The sequence below is a fragment of the Carcharodon carcharias genome, chromosome 2 (genome assembly GCF_017639515.1).
Source record: "Carcharodon carcharias isolate sCarCar2 chromosome 2, sCarCar2.pri, whole genome shotgun sequence".
In the NCBI taxonomy this organism is placed as follows: Eukaryota; Metazoa; Chordata; class Chondrichthyes; order Lamniformes; family Lamnidae; genus Carcharodon; species Carcharodon carcharias.
In genome coordinates this window covers 3,656,702-3,679,912 of record NC_054468.1, presented here as the reverse complement: position 1 = coordinate 3,679,912, position 23,211 = coordinate 3,656,702, and the positions used below count along the sequence as shown (strand labels likewise).

The window sequence follows — 23,211 nt, the reverse complement described above, 5'->3', positions numbered from 1 at the left end:
ACAACCAGTCCCCATGAAGAGTAGCCCAGAGGCAAGTCAGGGGTTTCTCCAGAGCCAAGCTGGTAGGCCCTGGGGAGGCTGGTGAGGGAAGAGAGGTTTGAAAGGGAGGGGGGAGGGTAAAGCGAGAAGTATGACCTTGGGGAAGATGCCTCCAAGGGGCACAGGGCCCAGCAAAGGAGGCTCGTTCCCCCCATGCTACCACACCCCCCCACACCCCCACCCCGGCCCCCCCCCCCTGACAACCACCACTTCCCCAACTCCAGCCGGCCCAGCCGAACCCGCCAGTTTTTGAGCATGGTCTCCTCCTGCTATGGTGAAATACTGCCGGGGCAGGGAGAGGCTGTTAAGCAGCTAATTAAAGGCCACAATACGCCCAGGGGTGGATGCGCCACCCAATGACTGCCACACCACCTCTATAAAATTTCAGACAGGCCTGGTGCTGGTGGGGAGGTAGCGACAGGGTCACCGGCTGGATTTTACAAGTTTTCCTGCCTACTCACCTACTGCTGGTGTAAAATCCACCCAGTCTCATCCCACTCTCCTCCTCACTCCCCGCACCCTTTAATATCCCACCCAGTCTAATCCCACTCTCCCCCTCACTCCCCGCAATCTTTAATATCCCACCCAGTCTAATCCCACTCTCCCCCTCACTCCCTGCACCCTTTACTATCCCACCCAGTCTCATCCCACTCTCCTCCTCACTCCCCGCACCCTTTAATACCCCACCCAGTCTAATCCCACTCTCCCCCTCACTCCCCGCAATCTTTAATATCCCACCCAGTCTAATCCCACTCTCCCCCTCACTCCCTGCGCCGTTTAATATCCCACCCAGTCTAATCCCACTCTCCCCCTCACTCCCCGCACCCTTTAATATCCCACCCAGTCTAATCCCACTCTCCCCTTCACTCCCCACACCCTTTAATATCTCACCCAGTCTAATCCCACTCTCCCCCTCACTCCCTGCACCCTTTAATATCCCACCCAGTCTAATCCCACTCTCCCCTTCACTCCCTGCACCCTTTAATATCCCACCCAGTCTAATCCCACTCTCACCCCTCACTCCCCGCACCCTTTAATATCCCACCCAGTCTAATCCCACTCTCCCCCTCACTCCCCGCACCCTTTAATATCCCACCCAGTCTAATCCCACTCTCCCCTTCACTCCCCACACCCTTTAATATCCCACCCAGTCTAATCCCACTCTCCCCCTCACTCCCCGCACCCTTTAATATCCCACCCAGTCTAATCCCACTCTCCCCCTCACTCCCTGCGCCGTTTAATATCCCACCCAGTCTAATCCCACTCTCCCCCTCACTCCCTGCGCCGTTTAATATCCCACCCAGTCTAATCCCACTCTCCCCTTCACTCCCCACACCCTTTAATATCTCACCCAGTCTAATCCCACTCTCCCCCTCACTCCCTGCACCCTTTAATATCCCACCCAGTCTAATCCCACTCTCCCCTTCACTCCCTGCACCCTTTAATATCCCACCCAGTCTAATCCCACTCTCACCCCTCACTCCCCGCACCCTTTAATATCCCACCCAGTCTAATCCCACTCTCCCCCTCACTCCCCGCACCCTTTAATATCCCACCCAGTCTAATCCCACTCTCCCCTTCACTCCCCACACCCTTTAATATCCCACCCAGTCTAATCCCACTCTCCCCCTCACTCCCCGCACCCTTTAATATCCCACCCAGTCTAATCCCACTCTCCCCCTCACTCCCTGCGCCGTTTAATATCCCACCCAGTCTAATCCCACTCTCCCCCTCACTCCCTGCGCCGTTTAATATCCCACCCAGTCTAATCCCACTCTCCCCTTCACTCCCCGCACCCTTTAATATCCCACCCAGTCTAATCCCACTCTCCCCCTCACTCCCCGCACCCTTTAATATCCCACCCAGTCTAATCCCGCTCTCCCCTTCACTCCCCACACCCTTTAATATCCCACCCAGTCTAATCCCACTCTCCCCCCCACTCCCCACACCCTTTAATACCCCACCCAGTCTAATCCCACTCTCCCCCCCACTCCCTGCACCCTTTAATATCCCACCCAGTCTAATCCCACTCTCCCCCACACTCCCCACACCCTTTAATAACCCACCCAGTCTAATCCCACTCTCCCCTTCACTCCCCACATTGTTTAATATCCCACCCAGTCTAATCCCACTGTCTCCTCACTCCCCGCACCCTTTAACATCCCACCCAGTCTAATCCCACTGTCCCCTCACTCCCCACACCATTTAATATCCCACCCAGTCTAATCCCACTCTCCCCCTCACTTTTCATAATTTATGATATAACCTTTTTCAGTGTTCACTCTTATTTGATTTATTAGTGGAGTCCTTTGAATTGTGCAAGGGGAAGAGGGTTGGACGTGTGTGTCTTTGTGTTTTCGAAGACCCAAAAGAACGTCAACTGAAGCATTGCAGCACTTTTACTGTCTTGTGCCCTGTGTTGCTTGGATTTATTTTAAGTTTTGCATCACATTCTTATTTGCTGTGGTTGATGATTGTGCCAGTTCACTGCGTCGGGTGACTTGCCCCTCCCCCCACACCGCACAGAACACGGACCAGTTCAGCTTTCAGTTCCCGTATTTATTTACATCTTTAAGCTGCCCTTTTAAAAATTGCCTAAAAATTGGTATAAGGAGGAAACATTATTTTGAGATTTGGTATGTTCACAGATCCAGCTGGGGTGTTAACTGCTTGTAACCAGATCAGAAAAGCGAATTATATCTCAGTGCTCAGGATTATAGGGTGTACACGTGCCTGGGAATCTCATAAGCATTGTCTAGGAGGATTGCTTTTTGATGAATTGCTATATTGTGCGCACAAAACACAGGGGAGCAGGATTTTTAGGTGGGCGCGCAGGCGTGATCAGCTGGGCAACAAGAAGTCACTTGTATGAGTCGTGTACAGGCCTCTTGATAGTAGCCACATGGTAAGATGGAGCATTAAGGAAGAGAAAATGGGAGGTTTTTAGAAAAGCACAGTGATAATCGTAGAAGATTTTAATTTACATATCGACTGGAAAAAAGTCGGATGGGCAAAGGCAGCCTAGACGAGTTCATCGAATATTTTGGGGATAGTTTCTTAGAACAGCACATTCTGGAACCAACCAGAGAGAAGGCTAAACTAGACCCTGGTATTGGGCAACAAGATGGGATTAATTAATGATCTCACAGTGAAGGCACCCCTAGGTAGCAATGACCATAATATGATGGAATTTTACATTCAGTTTGAGGGAGAGAGGAGTGGGTCTGAGACTATGGCCAGAATTTTTCCCTCATCGGGTGGTCTCAGCGGAAGTGGGCGGAGGATGTTTGGGAAGCCCGCGATCGGCTCCGCTCCACGATTTCACACGGACGGGCCAGTTAAGGCCCACCTTGCACAGATAGCGAATGGCAGTGCTGAGCGCTACCTGTGCAAGCGGGGCGAGGAGGGAGATCGGGCCTGGTGAGACTGAAGCACTTTTTATTAAAAAATTATTAAAGACAGTAAAAGATTTTAAAAACATGTCCCCTCTTGTAACTCTTTCACATGAGCCGGGAGATGTTTTTAATTCAAATATAAAGTTTTCTGTTAATGTTTGTTTGCTTTAGGAAACCTCATCCCGTTCGTGGATGAGGTTTCCTAAAATATGTAAAGGCCGCTTGGCCTTTTCGCCTGCCCGTCCACTGTAAGGTTGGCCGGGCAGTGTTAATTTGACTTTAATTAGCTTCTTAATGGCCTTAATAGGCCCATTCAATCATCGGCAGTGACTCCGGCACGCGCCCACTGAACAAAATATCTTGCGATGATGTCAGGACTCACACCCAAAGTCATCACGCATCATATTACACTCGGGTGTGTCGGGCACATGTAAAATTATGGCCGATGTTTTTAAACCTAAATAAGGGCAATTGTGAGGGCATGAAAGCAGAGCTGGCTAAAGTGAATTGGCAAATGAGGTTAAGGGATAGGTCAATCGAGATGCAGTGGCAAACATTTAAGGGGATATTTCAGAATGCACAGAATAGATACATTCCAACGAGTGAGAAAAAGTTCAGGGGACAGACAAAGAATCTGTGGCTAACTAGAAAGGTTAAAGATAGTATCAGAATTAAAAAGCATATAATTATGCAAAGGTAGGGGGAAGGCCAGAAATTGGATAGAAGATAAGGAACAGCAAAGGATGACTAAAAGGTTAATAAGGAGGGAAAAATTAGAGCGTGAGAGAAAACTAGCCAGAAATATAAAGACAGATAGTAAGAGTTTCTATAAATATTTTAAAAAGAAAAGTTAACCAAGTGAGCGTTGATCCTATAGAAAGTGAGTCTGCAGAATTGTTAATGGAAAACAAGGAAATGGCAGATGAATTGAACAGATATTTTGCATCAGCCTTCTCTATAGAGGATACAAGTAACATCCCAGAAGCAGCTATAAGTCAGGAGATAGAAGGGAGGAACTCAGGACAATTACAATCAGCAGAGAAGGGGTACTGAATAAATTGATGGAGCTGTGGGCTGACAAGTGCCCGGGTCCTGATGGATTTCATCCTAGGGTCTGAAAAGCGGTAGTCTTTTAAAGAGGGTCTTAGTGATCTTAATTTTCCTAAACTCCCTAGATTTGGGGAATGTCCCATTAGATTGGAAGATAGCAAATGTAACTCCATTGTTCAAAAAGGGAGACAGAAAATGGGAAAGTACAGGCCAGTTAGCTTAACATCTGTCATAGGGAAAATGTTATGAGCTATTATTAATGAAGCTATAGCAGAGCACTTGGATAAGTTCAAGGTAATCAGGCAAAGTCAACATGGTTTCGTGAAAGGGAAATCATGTTTAACCAACTCACTGGAGCTCTTTGAGGAAGAAACATGTGCTGTGGATGAAGGGGAACCGGTGGATGTACTGTACTTAGATTTCCAGAAGGCATTTGGTAAAGTGTCACATCAAAGCTTGTTGCAGAAAGTAAAAGCTCATGGTATAGAGGGTAACATATTGGCATGGTTAGAAGATTGGCTGGCTAACAGGAAGCAGAGAGTAGGCATAAATGGGCCTTTTTCATGTTGGCAAGATATAACGAGTGGTGTGCCACAGGGATCAGTGCTGGGACCTCAACTGTTTACAATTTATATAAATGACTTGGATGAAGGGATGGCTTCCAAATTTGCTGATGACACAAGATCGGTAGGAAAGTAAGTTGGGAAGGGGACATAAGGAGACTAAAAAATCATAGATAAGTTAAGTGAGGGGGCAAAGATCTGGCAAATGGAGAATAACATGGGAAAATGTGAAATTGTCCATTTTGGCAGGAAGAATAAAAGTGAAGCATAATAAGAAGAGATTACAGAGCTCTAAACTGCAGAGGGATCCGGATGTCCTAGTGCATGAATCGCAAAAGGTTAATATGTGGGTACAGCAGGTAATTAGGAAAGCTAATAGAATGTTATCATTTACTGTGAGGGGAATTGAATACAAAAGTAGGGAGGTTATGCTTCAGTTATATAGTGCACTAGTGAGACCACATCTGTACTGTGTACAATATTGGTCTCCATATTTAAGGAAGGGTGTAAATGCACTAGAAGCAGCTCAGAGAAGGTTTACCAGACTAATACCAGGAATGAGTGGGTTGCCTTATGAGGAAAGGTTGGACAGGTTAGGCTTGTATCTACTGGAATTTAGGAGAGTAACAGGCAACTTGATTGAAACATATAAGATCCTGAGGGGTCTTGACAGGGTGGATGTGGGGAGGATGTTTCCTCTTGTGGGAAAATCTAGAACTAGAGTTTACTATTTAAAAAGGGGTCACCCATTTAAAACAGAGTGGAGGTGGAATTATTTCTCTTGTGAGTCTTTGGAACTCTCTCCCTGAAAAGGTGGTGCAAACAGAGTCTGAATATTTTGAAGGGAGAGGTGGATAGATTCTTGGTAAGCAAGGGGGTGATAGGTTATCAGGGGTAGGCGGGATGCAGATTTGAGGTTATTATCAGATCAGCCATGATCTTATTAAATGGCAGAGCTAGGCTCGAGGGGCTGAATGGCCTCTTCCTGCTCCTTGTTCGTATGTTCATATGAATCAGGAAAGTTGTTGATCCCAAGCTGACTGGTGCTCTCCCATTCTCAGACAGGTAAGAAGAGCCTGGATGAAAGGCGATCAAGTCTGGATGCAGAGATTGACTCATTGACCAGCATCTTAGCTGATCTGGAGAGCAGCTCACCCTATCAGCCTCGTCCTCGACAGGTAAGGAATGTGTCATCATAGTTGTTTAGTCCATTGGTGAAGATCGGTATCTAATCAGGTAACAAATGCCTTTGTGCGATCAGACATGATGCACTGACATTAATTCATTGTCTTTAATTGAAACCATGCAGGCATCAGATATGATCAGGGAGTTCTCCAGGACACCTTCCCCACACATCAATAACTATCTCTTCAAGAGTCAAATAGGATTCGGCTGAGGTAGAGGGTTTGATGAACACCCAGCTTCACAACCCTGAGCTAGAAGCAACCCAGGGAGCAGGTTCATTAAAGAGGAGTGTGGGTGAATGATTGCAGCACCTAATCCAGAAGACGAGAACATTCCCTTTTCCTAAAAACATCTCTCCAACTGATTTCAGTGGCAATGTGGGAAACATGCTGGAATTGGATACAGGGTTCATGGCCAGTTTTCACATAGCTTTGCTTGAAGATGTTGACTCCAGCAGGCCTGTAGATTCCAGCAGCCTCCACTATTTCATCCCTGCTCATTCTTAGAGAATTGTACAACACAAAAGGCAGCCCATTGTGCCAGGGTGTTACCCACATGTTCCCAACACTTATGTTCCATGTGTGAGACGAGATGATAATGGTCACCTGGATAATTGACTTTGGGTGTTGAATCAACTCTTATGTGGAACTGCATCAGTTCACATTAGGTAAACCTTGTAAATAACTTAGTGTCAGGTTAATAGCCCAACTAATAAAGAAGCAGATTGAGCATCTGGTGCGCAAGTTTGATACAGAGTGAAACTCCATCTACATTGTCCCCATCAAACACTCCCAGGGGAGGTACAACACGGGGTTAGATACGGAGTAAAGTTCCCTCCACACTGTCCCCATCAAACACTCCCAGGACAGGTACAGCACAGGGTTAGATACAGAGTAAAGCTCCCTCTACACCGTCCCCATCAAACGCTCCCAGGACAGGTACAGCACGGGGTTAGATACAGAGTAAAGCTCCCTCTACACTGTCCCCATCAAACACTCCCAGGACAGGTACAGCACGGGGTTAGATACAGAGTAAAGCTCCCTCTACATTGTACCCATCAAACACTCCCAGGGCAGGTACAGCATGGGGTTAGATACAGAGTAAAGTTCCTTCTACACTGTCCCCATCAAACACTCCCAGGGCAGGTACAGCACGGTGTTAGATACAGAGTAAACGTCCTGAGTGCTGAGGTGATAATTTACTGTGTGGTCGGAAATTAATATTGCACCTGATTGTAGGATGAATGACGGAGTAAGTCTGGTAATGGTTGGAAATTACTTGATTAAACTGATCAAATATTTGAAGAGAGAATTTTACTGTGTGTTCAGTGTTTTAAAGATGCCACTTTAAAATGTTGCTAGATTATTCTGGCTATGGTTCAGCTAATTAAACATTTTATTAGGACATTTACCTCCTACTGTGTTTTCAAGCATTTAATAATCTGAGTGGCCTCTTCACTCAGTGAGTGGTGATTGCTAAAATCTTTTCTGTCTTTACCCTGATGTGTGTGGTCTCCAGGTAACCAGGGGTGGTAACAGAAACAATTCTGCTCTATTTGAGTAGGAAGCGTGCTAGCTATTTATCACAGCAGTGTTTTCTGGAGTGAGTCAATGCCTCAGCTTTACTGCGCTCGTTACAATTCTCGTCACAACCCTTCAACTTACTGATAAGCAGTTGCCTCTGTGGTCATTAAAAAATTTTACTGAACAGAAAATTGTAACCATTTTGCTAACAAAATGAGAGAAATATCGTAGATTGTTTCCACAGTAACATTTCGGCCTCTCTCATGCTCACCACATCCTGTGTCCTCTGGAATCTCCTGCTTATCATCATTCTTCATTTGAGTGTCCACAGCTTGTCTGGAGTGGGCTGGGCAGAATGGAATGTTAAGTGGGTCATTAAAGTGGGTGTAACATGGCAGTGAACCTGCTGTAGCTCCTTGTTCAATATCCCCACGTGTGCCCTTTCCAATAGGTGCTACTGGGTGGAAGGGGGAACATCCCATTTCACCAGATATTGGGGGGACCTGGAGTCTATAGAGTCATGGAATGAGTGGGAAGGCCCACATTCCACATGGAATTAGTGGGAAGGCCCACATTCCACACCCCCGTTGACATTTGCTGTTTCTGGAATTTACTACTGAAGGTGAGTGACTGCTGAATACCTCGACAAAAATAAGGGCACACTGTGCGATGAGAGTCGATGCCACTCTAACAAACCTGTGTTACAGGATTGAGATTTTCCAATGGTGGCTAGGAGATCATTTAAACCCCACCCGGCCCTGGTCAAATGCCTTTCTACACCCTGACTTTCTCTCGAGCTGTCCCAAGCAGCCTGTCTCCCGCTCTGCTGGTTATAAGAAACATGACAGCAAGGTGTGCACCATTCACATGGTCATTTTAAAAATTCTTCCGTGGGATGTGGACATCGCTGGCTGGGCCGGCATTTATTGTCCATCCCTAATTGCCAATGCGAAGGTGGTGGTGAGCCACCATCTTGAACCTCTGCAGTCCATGTGGTGTAGGTACACCCACAGTTAGGGAGGGAGTTCCAGGGCTTTGACCCAGTGACAGTGAAGGAACGGTGATATAGTTCCACATCAGATTGTGAGTGGCTTGAAGAGGAACTTGTAAGTGGTGGTGTACCCATGTGTCTGCTGCCCTTGTCTTTCTAGATGGTGGTGGTCGTGAGTTTGGAAGGTGCTGTCTAAGGAGCCTTGGTGAATTGCTGCAGTGCTTCTTGTAGGTGGTACACGCTGCTGCTACTGTGCGTCAGTGGTGGAGGGAGTGAATGTCTGTGGGTGGGTTGCCAATCAAGTGGGCTGCTTTGTCCTGGATGGTGTCAAGCTTCTTGAGTGTTGTGGGAGCTGTACTCATTCAGGCAAGTGGAGAGTATTCCATCACACACCTGACTTGTGCCTTCTAGATGGTGGACAAGCTTTGAGGAGTCAGGAAGTGAGTTGCTCGTTGCACACTTCCTAGCCTCTGCCCTGCTCTTGTAACCACAGTATTTATATGGCTGGTCCAGTTCAGTTTCTGGTCATTTGTGACTTCCAGGTTGTATTTAGATCGGAATTCAGCAATGGTAATACCATTGAATGTCAAGGGGCATGATTGGATTCTCTCTGGTAGACTTTGGTCATTTTCTGCCACATTTGTGGCCTGAATATTGATCAGGTCTTGCTGCATTTGGACAAGGGCTGTTTCAGTATCTGAGGAGTCACGAATGGTGCTGAACATTGTGCAATGATCAATGAACATCCCCACTTCTGACCTTATGATGGAAGGAAGGTCATTGATGAAGCAGCTGAAGATGGTTGGGCCTAGAACACTACCCTGAGGAACTCCTGCTGTAATGTTCTGGAGCTGAAATGATTGACCTCCAACAACCACAACCATCTTCCTTTCTGCTGGGTATGACTCCAACCAATGGAGAGCTTCCGCCTGATTCCCCATTGACTCCAGTTTTGCTGGGGCTCCTTGATGCCACACTTGGTCAAATACAGACTTATTATTAAGGGTAGTCACTCTCACTTGACCTCTTTAGTCCACCTTTGGACCAAGTCTGTAATGAGGTTAGGAGCTGAGTGGCCCTGGTGGAACCCAGACTGAGCATCAGTGAGTAGGTTATTGCTATATAAGTGCTGCTTGATAGCACTGTTGATGATCCCTTCCATCACTTTGCTGATGATCAAGAGTGCACTGATGGGGCTGTAAGTGACCGGGTGGGATTTGCCCTGACTCCTGTGGAGGCACCTGGGAAATTTTCAATTTATCGGGTAGATGCCAGTGTAAAACAGCTTGGTTAGGGGTCTGGCTAGTCCTGCCTTGGCCTGAGGGAATGGGATCAGCCTCCACCTGTGCTGTCAGATTGAAAGATCTTTGGAGCAATCCTGTTGCTGCTGTGACTCTTTATTCATTCTGTAACGGGACGTGGGCATCACTGGCAAGGCCAGCATTTGTTGCCCGTCCCTAATTGCCCTTTGAATTGAGTGGCTTGCTTGGCCATTTCAATGTCAACCACATTTCTGTGCACCTGAAGTCACGTGTCGGCCAGACTGGGTTAAGATGACAGATTTGAGATGGGATTTTATGACATTTGATGATAGTTTCATGGTCACCATATTAATAAGACTGGCTTACAATTCCAAACTTTAAAAAAAGATAAATTCCACCCGCTGCTATTCGAACCCATGACCACAGCAGATTTGCCTGCGCATCTGGATCACTCGTCAAATGACATTACCACCACCAACGCCCCCCCCACCCTCCTCCACCCACCTCCCCGCCGACTGTTCTCACTTACTCTGTTCGTGGGTCAATTTCAGCCAGTCCTCTTTTTTGCAAATTGCAACCTTGGTGCAATTCCCCATCTCCAAAGATGAATCCTGGGATCGAATCAGCAAAACCTGGCTGTCTGTTAGTGAGTGTCAGTAACATTAATTTCAGCTTAATCATTCAATCTGTCTTTCCATCTCTAATGTGTTGCTAGTGGAAATCCTGCCCCCTAATCTACATTAACAGCAGCTGCAGGTGTTGTCTTGATGCTGTGACTTCTGTCTGTTGCTCACTCAAACTAAATTTGAAAATGTGGGAAAATCATCCAATCGTAGACGGTTTGTGGCACAGAAAGAGGTCACATCCTGTTTGTGCCGGCTGAGAAACACTCTGCATCTCTCAGGCAGCTCACCACCACCTTCTCAAGAGCAACTAATGAGGGGCAGTAAATGCTGGCCCAGCCATCGAAGCCCACATCCCCTGAATGCAAAAAAAAAATCCTTCTTGGGGTAGGTATTCATCTTCTGTTGATTTCAGGGAATGAAAACCTGTTGGCTTTTGCTGGGGCCGATTATTCACCAGATTATCACTCAGGGTGAGAGGAACAGAATCAGCAATTGTTAACTAGGTCACCCTGATCTCCAATTCGGAAGATGTTGGACTCAAATTTCACTTCAGAGGCTACAGCACAAATTCAAGGCTGACACACAGAGGGGTCGTATTGAGGGAGTGCTGCACTGTCAGAGGGTTCGTACTGAGGGAGTGCTGCACTGTCAGAAGGTCAGTACTGAGGGAGTGCTGCACTGTCAGAGTGTCAGTATTGAGGGAGTGCTGCACTGTGGGAGTGTCAGTACTGAGGGAGTGCTACACTGTGGGAGGGTCAGTACTGAGGGAGTGCTGCACTGTCAGAGGGTCAGTACTGAAGGAGTGCTGCACTGTCAGAGGGTCAGTACTGAGGGAGTGTCAGTACTGAGGGAGTGCTGTACTGTGGGAGTGTCAGTACTGAGGGAGTGCTACACTGTGGGAGGGTCAGTACTGAGGGAGTGCTGCACTGTCAGAGGGTCAGTACTGAAGGAGTGCTGCACTGTCAGAGGGTCAGTACTGAGGGAGTGCTACACTGTGGGACCGACAGTACTGAGGGTGTGTTGCAATGTGGGAGAGTCAGTACTGAGGGTGTGTTGCACTGTGGGAGGGTCAGTACTGAGGAAGCACCACACTTTAGGAGGGTCAGTACTGAGGGAATACTGCATCATCGGAGGGGCAATACTAAAGGAGTGCTGCACCTTCAGAGGATCAGTACTGAGAGTGTACTGCACCGTTGGAGGGGAACTAATGAGGGAGCACTGCACTGTTGGTGAGTATACTTTTCAAATAAAAGATTAAAATTTCAGGTGAGATGTAAAAGATCCCAAGCCCACTATGGGGCGAAGAGCAGGGCAGTTCTTTCAATTGCATATGCAGTATTCAGTGATCACAATGTTCAGCAAGACCAAACCCAGATTGGGTGACCACTTTGCACATCATCTCCATTCAGTTCACAATCTTCCGGTGACCTGTCATTTCAATTCTCCAACTTGCTCTCACGCCGACATCTCTGTCCTCGGTCTGTTGCACTGTTCCAGTGAAGCTCAATAAAAGTTTGAGGAGCAGCACCTCATCTTTCAGTTAGGCTCTTTGCAGCCTTCCGGTCTCCACCTTGAGTTCAACAATTTCACACCATGAGCTCAGTCCCCCCATTTTGTTTCCTTTCCTCTGCATGTTTTTCGCTTATTTATCTTTCAGACAGCAGCACACCAGCTCCTGAATATCTTCTGTTTCTTTCTATCCCCATCACCATTCCCTTTGGCCCTGGAAGACCAACTCTTCTGCCATGCAATCCCTCCCGTCTTCAACCCTATCACAGACCTTCCTTTGTCCTTGTCCCTCCCACCCCTTTCTCAAATCCTATCACATCTCCAACTTTCCCCAGTTCTTATGAAAGGTCATCATCCTGAAATATTAACTCTGCCTCTGTCTCCACAGAAACTGCCTGAGCTGCTCAGTATTTCCAGCATTTTCTGATTTTATTTTAGGTTCTCAGCATCCGCAGTATTTTATTTGCTTTTTGATTAGTTCTCCCTGGTATCCTGGTCAATACTTATCCCTCAAACAGCATCACTAAAACAGATTAGGACAGAAGGAGGCCACAATGGGACACACCGGTAGGTTAAAGGTTAAGTGAGTGGGCAAAGATCTGGCAAATGGAGTATAATGTGAGGAAATGTGAAATTGTCCATTTCTGCAGGAAGAATAAACAAGAAGCTTATTATCTAAATGGTGAGAGATTGGAGAACTCTGAGATGCAGAGGGATCTGGATGCCCTTGTGCATGAATTGCAAAAGGTTAGAATGCAGGTATAGCAATAATTAAGAAGGCTGTTGGATATTATAATTTATTGCAAGGGGAACTGAATACGAAGGTTGGAGTGTTTTGCTTCATTTATACAGGGCATTAGTGAGACCACATCTGGAGTACTGTGTACAGTATTGGTCTCCTTATTTAAGGTATGATGTAAATGCATTGGAGGCGGTTCAGAGAAGGTTTACTAGACTAATACCTGGATCGGTCGGTTGTCTAATGAGGGAAGAATGGACAGGTTAGGCTTGACTCTGCTGGAATTTAGAAGATTAAGAGGTAACGATTGAAACATATAAGACCCTGAGGGGTCTTGACAGGGTGGATGTGGAGAAGATGTTTCCTCTTGTGGGAGAATCTAGTATGAGGGGGTCACTGTTTAAAAATAAGTGGTCATTCATTCAAGACAGACGAGGAGAAATTTTTTTGCTTGAAGGCCCTGACTGTTTGGAGCCCTCTTCCTCAAAAGGTGGTGGAAGCGGGGCCTTTGAATATTTTAAGGAAGAGCTAGATAGATTCTTGATTAACAAGGGGGTGAAAAGTTATCGGGGGTAGGCAGGAATGTGGGGTTGAGGTTACATTCAGATCAGCCATGATCTTATTCTCTTAGTTGTATTTTCTGTTATATTCCCTGTGCTGTGTTCTCTGTGTTGTATTTTCTGTTATATTCCCTGTGCTGTGTTCTCTGTGTTGTATTTTCTGTTATATTCCCTGTGCTGTGTTCTCTGTGTTGTATTTTCTGTTATATTCCCTGTGCTGTGTTCTCTGTGTTGTATTTTCTGTTATATTCCCTGTGCTGTGTTCTCTGTGTTGTATTTTGTGTTATATTTCCTGTGTTGTGTTCTCTGTGTTGTATTTTGTGTTATATTTCCTGTGTTGTGTTCTCTGTGTTGTATTTTGTGTTATATTTCCTGTGTTGTGTTCTCTGTGTTGTATTTTGTGTTATATTTCCTGTGTTGTGTTCTCTGTGTTGTATTTTGTGTTATATTTCCTGTGTTGTGTTCTCATGTCATATTTTGTATTCCTGGTATAGTTTTCACCATGTGATTTTATATTTATATAAGTCCAATATAAGATTTCACCAAGTACACATTGAGAACTTTAAGCCTTCCATATGGCTTTCAAAGGGTTACCATGTGTCTTTGGTTTAAATATTTAACCTTGGGTCATAAATCCAGCAAACAAAGCTCCTTTGTGTTAATCGTCCAGCTTGGTGATATGAAGCTTGGGAAGATGGTGCGTTGCTAAAACAAAGGAGCAAATTGTAAAAGGTACAGATTAAAACGAGTGGACAGATCAATAGGATACTTTGCATCAGTCTTCACAGTAACAGACACTAATAATGGAGGGGAGGCGATGGCGTAGTGGTATTGTCACTGGACTAGTAATCAGGAGGCCCAGGGTAATGTTCTGGGGACCTGGGTTTGAATCCCACCAAGGCAGGTGGTAGAATTTGAATTCAACAAATATCTGGAGTTAAAAGTCCAATGATGATCATGAAACCATTGTCGATTGTTGTAAAAACTCATCCTTTAGGGAAGGAAATTAATTGTCCTTACCTGGTCTGGCCTACATGTGACTCCAGCAATCTGATTGACTCTGAAATGCCCTCTGAAATGGCCTAGCAAGATACTCAGTTGTAACAAACCGCTACAAAGACACAAAAAAAGAGTGAAACTGGACAGACCAACTGGCGTCGACCGAGGTACCGGAAATGACAACGGCAACCTCAGCCCTGTCAACCCTGCAAAGTCCTTCTTACTATCTGGGGCTAGTGCCAAAATTGGGAGAGCTGTCTCATAGACTAGTCAAGCAACATCCTGGCATAGTCATCCTCACAGAATCATACCTTACAGATAATGTCCCAGACTCCACCATCACCATCCCTGGGTATGTCCTGTTTCAGCAGAGGTGGTGGCACAGTGGTATACAGTCGGGAGGGAGTTGCCTTGGGAGTCTTCAACATCGACTCCAAACCTCATGAAATCTCATAGCATCAGGTCAAACATGGGCAAGGAAACCTGCTCCTGATCACCACATACTGCCCTCCCTCAGGTGATGAATCAGTGCTCCTCCATGTTGAACATCACTTGGAAGAAGCACTGAGGGTTGCAAGGGTGCAGAATGTTTTCTGGTTGGGGGGACTTCAATGTCTATAACCAAGAGTGGCTTGGTAGCACCACTACTGACCAAGCTGGCCAAGTCCTAAAGGACATAGCTGCTAGACTGGGTCTGCAGCAGGTGGTGAGGGAACCAACAAGAGGGAAAAACATACCTGACCTCATCCTCACCAACCTGCCAGCCGCAGATACATCTGTCCATGACAGTATCGGCAGGAGTGACCACCACACAGTCATTGTGGAGATGCAGTCCCACCTTCACATTGAGGATACCCTCCATCATGTTGTGTGGCACTATCACCGTGCTAAATGGGATAGATTTCTAACAGATCTAATAACTCATGACTGGGTATCCACGAGGTGCTGTGAGCCATCAGCAGCAGCAGAATTGTACTCGAACACAATCTGTAACCTCATGGCCCAGCATATCCCCCACTCTACCATTACCATCAAGCCAGGGGATCAACCCTGTTTCAATGAAGAGAGCAGGAGGACATGTCAGGAGCAGCACCAGATATACCTAAAAATGAGGTGTCAACCTGGTGAAGCTGTAATACAGGAATATTTGCATGCCAAACAGCATAAACAGCAAGCGATAGACAGGGCTAAGCGATCCCACAACCAATGGATCAGGCCTAAGCTCTGCATCCAGTCATGAATGGTGATGAACAAATAAACAATTCATTGGAAGAGATGGCTCCACAAATATCCCCATCCTCAATGGTGGAGGAGCCCAGCACATCAGTGCAAAAGATAAAGCTGAAGCATTTGCTACAACCTTCAGCCAGAAGTGCCAAGTGGATGATCCATATCGGCCTCCTTCAGAGGTCCCCAGCATCACAGATGCCAGTCTTCAGCCTTCAGCCAATTCGATTCACTCCACGTGATATCAAGAAACGGCTGAAGGCACTGGATACTGCAAAGGCTAAGGGCCCTGACCACAATCTGGCAATAGTATTGAAGACTTGTGCTCCAGAACTTGCCATGCCCCTAGCCAAGCTGTTCCAGTACAGCTACAACACTGGCATCTACCCGGCTATGTGGAAAATTGCCCAGATATGTCCTGTACACAAAAAGCAGGACAAATCCGACCCAGCCAATTATCGCCCCTTCAGTTTACTCTCCATCATCAGTAATGGAAGAGGTCATCGACAGTGCTATCAAGCGACACTTGCTTAGCAATAACCTGCTCACTGATGCCCAGTTTGGGTTCCGCCAGGGCCACTTAGCTCCTGACCTCGTTACAGACATGGACAAAAGAGCTGGACTCCTGAGGTGAGGTGAGAGTGACTATCCTTGACATCAAGGCAGCATTTGACCGAGTGTGGCATCAAGGAGCCCTAGCAAAACTGGAGTCAAAGAGAATCAGGGAGAAAACTCTCCACTGGTTGGAATCATACCTAGCACAAAGGAAGGTGGTTGTTGAAGGTGAGTCATCTCAGCTTCAGGACATCACTGCAGGAGTTCCTCAGCGAGTTCCTAGACCCAACCATCTTCAGCTGCTTCATCATTGAACTTCCTTCCATCATAAGGTCAGAAGTGGGGATGTTCACTGATGATTGATTGCATCCTAGGATATTAAAGGAAGTAGCTGCAGAGATAGTGGATGCACTGGTAGTAATCTTCCAAGAATCCTTAGATTCTGTAAAAGTTCCAGAGGACTGGAAAACTGGCAATGTAACACCCTGATTCAAAAAGGGAAGGAGAGAATAAACAGGTAACTATAGGCCAGTTAGCTTAACATCTGTCATTGGGAAAATTATAAGAGATGTAATAGCAGAGCATTTAGAAATCCATAATCTAATCAAGCAGAGTCAGTATGACCTCTTGCAGGGGAAATCATGCCTGACTAATTTATTAGGATTCTTTGAGGAGGTAACAAGCAGGATAGATAAAGGGGAACCGGTAGATGTAATATATTTGGATTTCCAAAAGTCATTCGATAAGGTACCACATATAAGGCTACTTAATAGGATCAGAGCCCATGGGTTTGTGGGTAGTATATTAGCATCGATAGAGCATTGGCTAACTAATAGAAGACAGAGAGTTGGGATATGGTGGGTATTTTCAGGATGGCACAGGGATCAGTGTTGGGGCCACAATCATTTACAAATATGCTAATGACTTGGATGAGGGAAGTGAATGTACTGTCACCAAGTTTGCGGATGACACAAAAATAGTTGGGAAGGGAAGTGGTGAGGATGATACAGTCTACAGATGGATATAGACAGGTTCAGTGAGTGGGCAAAAACTTGGCAGATGAAATATAATGTGGGAAAATGTGAGGTTATGCACTTTGACAGGAAGAATAGAGGAGCTGAATATTATTTAAATGGAGAAAGACTGCAGAAAGCTGCAGAACAGAGGGATTTGGGGGTCCTCGTGCATGAATCACAAAAAGCTACATACAAGTTCAGCAGGTAATAGGGAAGGCAAATGGAATGTTGGCTTTTATTTTAAAGGGAATGGAGTGTAAAAATAGGGAAGTTTTGCTAAAACTGTACAAGGCACTAGTTAGACCACACCTAGAATACTGTGAACAGTTTTGGTCTCCTTATCTAAGGAAAGATATACTGGTATTGGAGGCAGTCCAGAGAAGGTTCACCAGATTGATCCCAGGTATGGAGGGATTTTCTTACGAGGAGAGGTTAAGTAGGTTGGGCCTGTACACATTGGAGTTTAGAAGAATGAGGGGTGACCTTATTGCAACATATAAGATTCTGAGGAGGCTTGACAGGGTAGATGCTGAGAGGTTGTTTCCCTTGTGGGAGAGTCTAGGACCAGAGCGCATAATCTCAGAGTAAGGGGTCACCCATTTAAGACAGAGATGAGGAGGAATTTCTTCTCTCAGAGGGTAGTCAATCTGTGGAATTCTTTACCACAGAGGGCTGTAGAGGCTGGGTCATTAAGTATATTCAAGGCTGAGATAGACAGGTTTTTAATCAGTAAGGGAATCAAGGGTTATGGGGAAAAGGCAGGAAAGTGGCGTTGAGGATTATCAGATCAGCCATGATCCCATTGAATGGTGGAGCAGACTCGATGGGCCAAATGACCTACTTCTGCTCCTACATCTTATGGTCATATGGTGAATGCTGTTTGACGTAGCATTGTCCAAATTTCGTGTCAGGACAGAATCTAAATGGGAACCCTCACAGACAGCTGAAACCTGGTTCCTGAGTGAAGGGTGAGGATGGATGTTGGGACCTCCCTGTCCTGTATGTGTCCCTGTAATGTGATGTATTTGCCATTTGAAGAACTGATAAGCCAATAGAAGCTGGTCGACAGATGAGAGAAGTGATCAAGGAAGGAATACTGGTTCAAACGAGATAGAGTTTCCTCGAAGGCACTGCGGTGCATTTGGGAATGTTAGATTCTCCCATCGCTTCAATGGGTGAATGTTCAGCAAAATTTTTTTGAAAGACCGGTTTACAGCCTAGGCTGGTTGCGTCTCATGTGTGACATTAGGCCAAGTGTCAGTTTGCAAGTACCGCAAACGAAGTCAGTGTTGGAGGAACGGATGGAGGTATTGGCTTCGCTGTCCTGAAGGCACTTGACTCTTTTCTGCTTGAACGTCAAAATTGCTTGATGAAGAGACTTCTCCATTTGGGTCTGTTCGGGGTCATTTTTTTCCCCATGTGTTGGGATCCAACTTGCAATCTCTGAGGTTGGCTTTCTCTAACTTTGGGATGTCCTGTGGTTTGGGTTCCCGTGTACAGCTGGCTGAAGAGTGCTGCCTTCGGTATGTGGAAATCCTCCATGTGAGGCACATGGGCTGACCTTGTGATACTGAGCTCAGCTGAGCACACCCTCAGTGCCAGAATGCAGCACTTTGCATGAGCCTTGGTGTTTGAAACCTGCAGAGGAAATGGAACATTGAAGTGGATTAGAGAAACAAATTAAGTTCTCCAGTTTAGCAATATGTTTGAAACAAGAACACAATGTACAGAACTTTGTTTTGATGAGCCTGAGATTGAAGAAGGCAGCTTAAGATATTTTCTCTGTGCCAGTATAGTAACCTTGGGGCATCTTTGATGGATCGTTCTGGAGGGTTTGGATGGGAATGCTGCATCATGTGTCTTATATCACATGGATACTCCGAACCCACAGCTTGTTCCCTGACATTTCAAACACTCTGTGCCAGTCACAGCTCCAGCAAGACGCCCTTAGGTGTCAAGGTGAGGAATAGTCTAGAATAATGTCACCAAACCCCCAGGATTGCCATACAGTCATTCAGCCCATCATCTTCAGGAGTTAGAGATTAATCTCCTGCACACCGCTGCAAGTGAACCTAGGGACTCAGAGAAAGAAATCTTTTAAAAAAAATGATGATTTAGTTTTCATTTCCCTGAACAGATGTTTATTGGTTCAAAAAAATAATTGGCAGTGGGGCAGAGGCTGTTTCACTTGGTGGGGTAGTTAAGAATTCAGCATTATTTTCCCTCCAGGAATATGACCAACCTGGGTTCGCATCCCTAGTCTAGAATTCCGGATCCCAATGGGCGGAATTTTCCGTGCCTGCTGGCGTTAGGCGTGTTTGACGCTGTGAGTGGACAACATAGTGAGAAGGCCAAAAATCGGTTTCACTATGTCATGAAACCAGTTGGCGAATGTCCGCTCAGCCCCGTCAATGTCAGGCCGCCTTTCCTGCCGCTGGACACTGGGAACTCCATTTTAATACATCTGCCTATCATTATAAGTCCTGTTCGCCGGAATCATCTGCCCACATCAAATTTTCCGCTCATGTCGGCAGGAAAACACTCCAGAGCAGAACAGTCTTGACAAGCGTGATGTGCCGAATCGGGACTTACCGCCAGGGCCTTGTTCACATGGCGGAGATCCGGGGAGCAGAAAGTGCTGGAACCCAACAGCAACGGGACCCTGGAGGGACGTCCATGGCATGCTGGGTGGATTCTCATGGACATGGCTTCACCGCCAAGCAGCTCAGGAAGGTGGAAAATCACCGCTGAGGCTCTGCTCAGGACGGATGATGGTCAAGCGGGTGGAGAGAAGGTCTAGGATCGACTGGGAGAGGGAGGTGTGTCGAGGAGAGTGAAGTTGAGTGTTGGGAAACAAAGGTGTCGGGGGGTAAGTTTGGGAGGGGGGAATGAAGATGTTGGGGAGTGAGGTTGGGAAGGGGGAATTAAGGTGTCGGAGCGGATGAAGTTAGGTGGGGGGTGGGTGAAGGTGTTGGGAGGGTGAGGTTGGACAGCTGGGGAGGTGGGTGTAGTGGGGAGGAAGTTGTAAGGGAATGAGTTTGGAGAGGGGAAGGAGTCCAAAGAGGGGAAGGAGTCCAGGCGGAAGAAGGAGTCTGGTGGGAGGAAGAAGTTGGGAGAGGGGAAGGAGTAAGTGTGAGGAAGAAGTAAGGGTGGAGGAAGGAGCCGGGAAGGAGGAAGGCGTAAGCAGGGGGATGGGGGAGTCCAGAGTTGGGGAGGATTCTGACAGGAGGCACAGTGGAAGGGGAAGGAGTTCCAAGGGGGGAAGGAGTCTGGAGGGGGAGATGTCCTGGTGAACTTGCAAGGGAGGGCTCTCTTGAGTCCATGGCTGCCTCCTGGGCGAACTGAGGGTGACATGGTAAGAGGAAATGGTGAGAATGACCAAGGGCAGAGTGAGGCAGTAGGGTGGGAGGATGAGGGTGTGACAGTATCGGGACAGGGGACAGTGAGGGTGTTTGGTGGGGACTCAGAGACAGACACAGACCCTGGGTGTGGGAAAGAGAAGGTCAGGGAGGTTAATGTGGATGGGGTGGGATTTTCGGGAAGGAAGTGAATGTTCACCAGGACATGCCTGGGAAAAAAAGGGTTGTGACTGGTAGGTCATGGTCGGGAGGTGGAAGGTGATGCCAGGGGGGTTGACAGTGATGGGGGAAAAGAAATGGGTGATTAGAGGAGGGGAAAAGATGGGGGAGCGAAAGAAAAACTAGCATTATCGTGCTGTCTAAATCGAAAGCGAGACGAGTGTCGTGGTGGACGAGATCAGACGTGCCATGGGAGTGTGATCAGTGGGTGGGTGGAGATGCAGGTCAGCTCAGATGGTCAACTGAAAGTGAACCCCAGCAGGCAGCATTGAAAATGCTCAGGGCAGTGAGATGAGTGTGATACAGGAAAGATCCATGTGCGTGGAAGATGCTTGCATGAGGCTCTGAAAGGCCCTGCCACACACATACACACACACACACACACACACACACACACACACACACACTGCAGCTGAACAGCTAGTGGGAGTTGGGGGGGTGGAGGGCAGATGCAGTGGGAGGGCTCATGAAGTCTGTCAACAAAACTGAAAGACACCATTACACATTATTCAGTGAAAGTGAATATATCTTCACATTGTAAAGTGACAAATTGTATTCACCTGTGCAACCAACTGTGGTCAGAGGTTCTTAACTTTTCTAGGCCTTAGACTTCCATGTACTGCCCTGACATCTGCAGCAGGAGTGGAGACAGCCTGTGCAATGTTGGCCCTGCTCCCTCTGATGATTTTGGTGTAGATCGTCTGGAGAGTCGAGCCCTTGGGGGTCCTGACTTGCTTTGCCTGTCCTCCTGTGGGCCAGCTGCTTCCTCTGCGGTAACAGAGGACGAGGTTGAAGGGGTCACAGGTAAAAGGGACTCAGAGGGAGAGGACAGAATCTGAGATTCCTGAGTGGATGACTCAGGGGTGTCCAGCTGCCGCTCCTCCTCCCTCCGGGTGCTCGAGGGCCCCGGCCTGACTCCTTGAGGGGACAGAGCGCCTAGAGGGACGTTGAAGTGCCCTGTCTCCCCCCCTGCAATGGAGGGCAGGTCTGCACACATCTCCGCATTCTGCTGGACCAGGGTCACCATGGCATCTGCCATCTTCCCCATGAGACCTCCATACGCGTACACGTGGGCACCACTTCATCAGAGAGCAGGCGGACACACTCCCCCGACTCGCGTGCCACTCTGCTGAGGGCATTCAACAGCTCGCATGATGTTCCCCCACCTTCTGCTGACTCTCCACGATGAGTTGGGAGGCCGGATCCAGAGGCTCATCATCTGACTCAGACCTCAGATGCCTCTTTCCTAGCAGTGCCCCAAGTGCCAGGGAGCTCAGCTGAACCTGCCTCCTCCTGCTGCAGACACGTGTCCACGTGGTAACCACCAGATTGTGAACCCGAGCCTGCTCTAGATCCAGGTCTCACTGAGGTGTGTGTCTCTGCGCTGGTGGAGGGTGTGGGTAAGGGCTGTGATGGGTCTTCCAGGCTGCTTATTTCCAGCTCTTCACTAGAAGAGGTGTCCTCTTGGCTGGAGGTGAGGATGTGGATGGAGCTGAGGGCCTGGCTGGCTGAGGGTGTTGGTTGCTTGGCAGAGCTCCCTGTGAACCAAAGTAGAGATAATTAGTGCCTGGCAGCAGAGTCAAAAGCAGGAGAGAGAGCATTTGCATTGAGAGAGGGAGAGAGAGTATTTGCATTGAGAGAGGGAGAGAGAGCATTTGCATTGAGAGAGGGAGAGAGAGCATTTGCATTGAGAGAGGGAGAGAGAGCATTTGCATTGAGAGAGGGAGAGAGAGCATTTGCATTGAGAGAGGGAGAGAGAGCGTTTGCATTGAGAGAGGGAGAGAGAGTATTTGCATTGAGAGAGGGAGAGAGAGCATTTGCATTGAGAGAGGGAGAGAGAGCATTTGCACTGAGAGAGGGAGAGAGAGCATTTGCATTGAGAGAGGGAGAGAGAGTGTTTGCATTGAGAGAGGGAGAGAGAGTGTTTGCATTGAGAGAGGGAGAGAGAGCATTTGCATTGAGAGAGGGAGAGAGAGCATTTGCATTGAGAGAGGAAGAGAGAGCATTTGCACTGAGCGAGGGAGAGAGAGTGTTTGCATTGAGAGAGGAAGAGCATTTGCATTGAGAGAGGGAGAGAGAGCATTTGCATTGAGAGAGGGAGAGAGGGCATTTGCATTGAGAGAGGGAGAGAGGGCATTTGCATTGAGAGAGGGAGAGAGAGCATTTGCATTGAGAGAGGGAGAGAGAGCGTTTGCATTGAGAGAGGGAGAGAGAGTATTTGCATTGAGAGAGGGAGAGAGAGTATTTGCATTGAGAGAGGGAGAGAGAGCATTTGCATTGAGAGAGGGAGAGAGAGCATTTGCACTGAGAGAGGGAGAGAGAGCATTTGCATTGAGAGAGGGAGAGAGAGTATTTGCATTGAGAGAGGGAGAGAGAGTGTTTGCATTGAGAGAG

The 23,211-nt window shown here is 47.2% G+C and overlaps 1 protein-coding gene across 3 annotated transcripts in view; it reads left to right on the top strand.

Annotated features, from left to right (window-relative positions):
- The window catches only part of LOC121292992 (LIM domain containing preferred translocation partner in lipoma), a 525,780-nt gene that overhangs the window by 327,940 nt on the left and 174,629 nt on the right, over window positions 1-23,211 (top strand). For all 3 annotated transcript variants that reach the window (XM_041215543.1, XM_041215524.1, XM_041215533.1), the window contains exon 5: window positions 6,109-6,225. In XM_041215543.1, coding sequence (XP_041071477.1) covers window positions 6,109-6,225 — 117 coding nt within the window. The remainder of the gene's footprint in view (window positions 1-6,108; window positions 6,226-23,211) is intronic.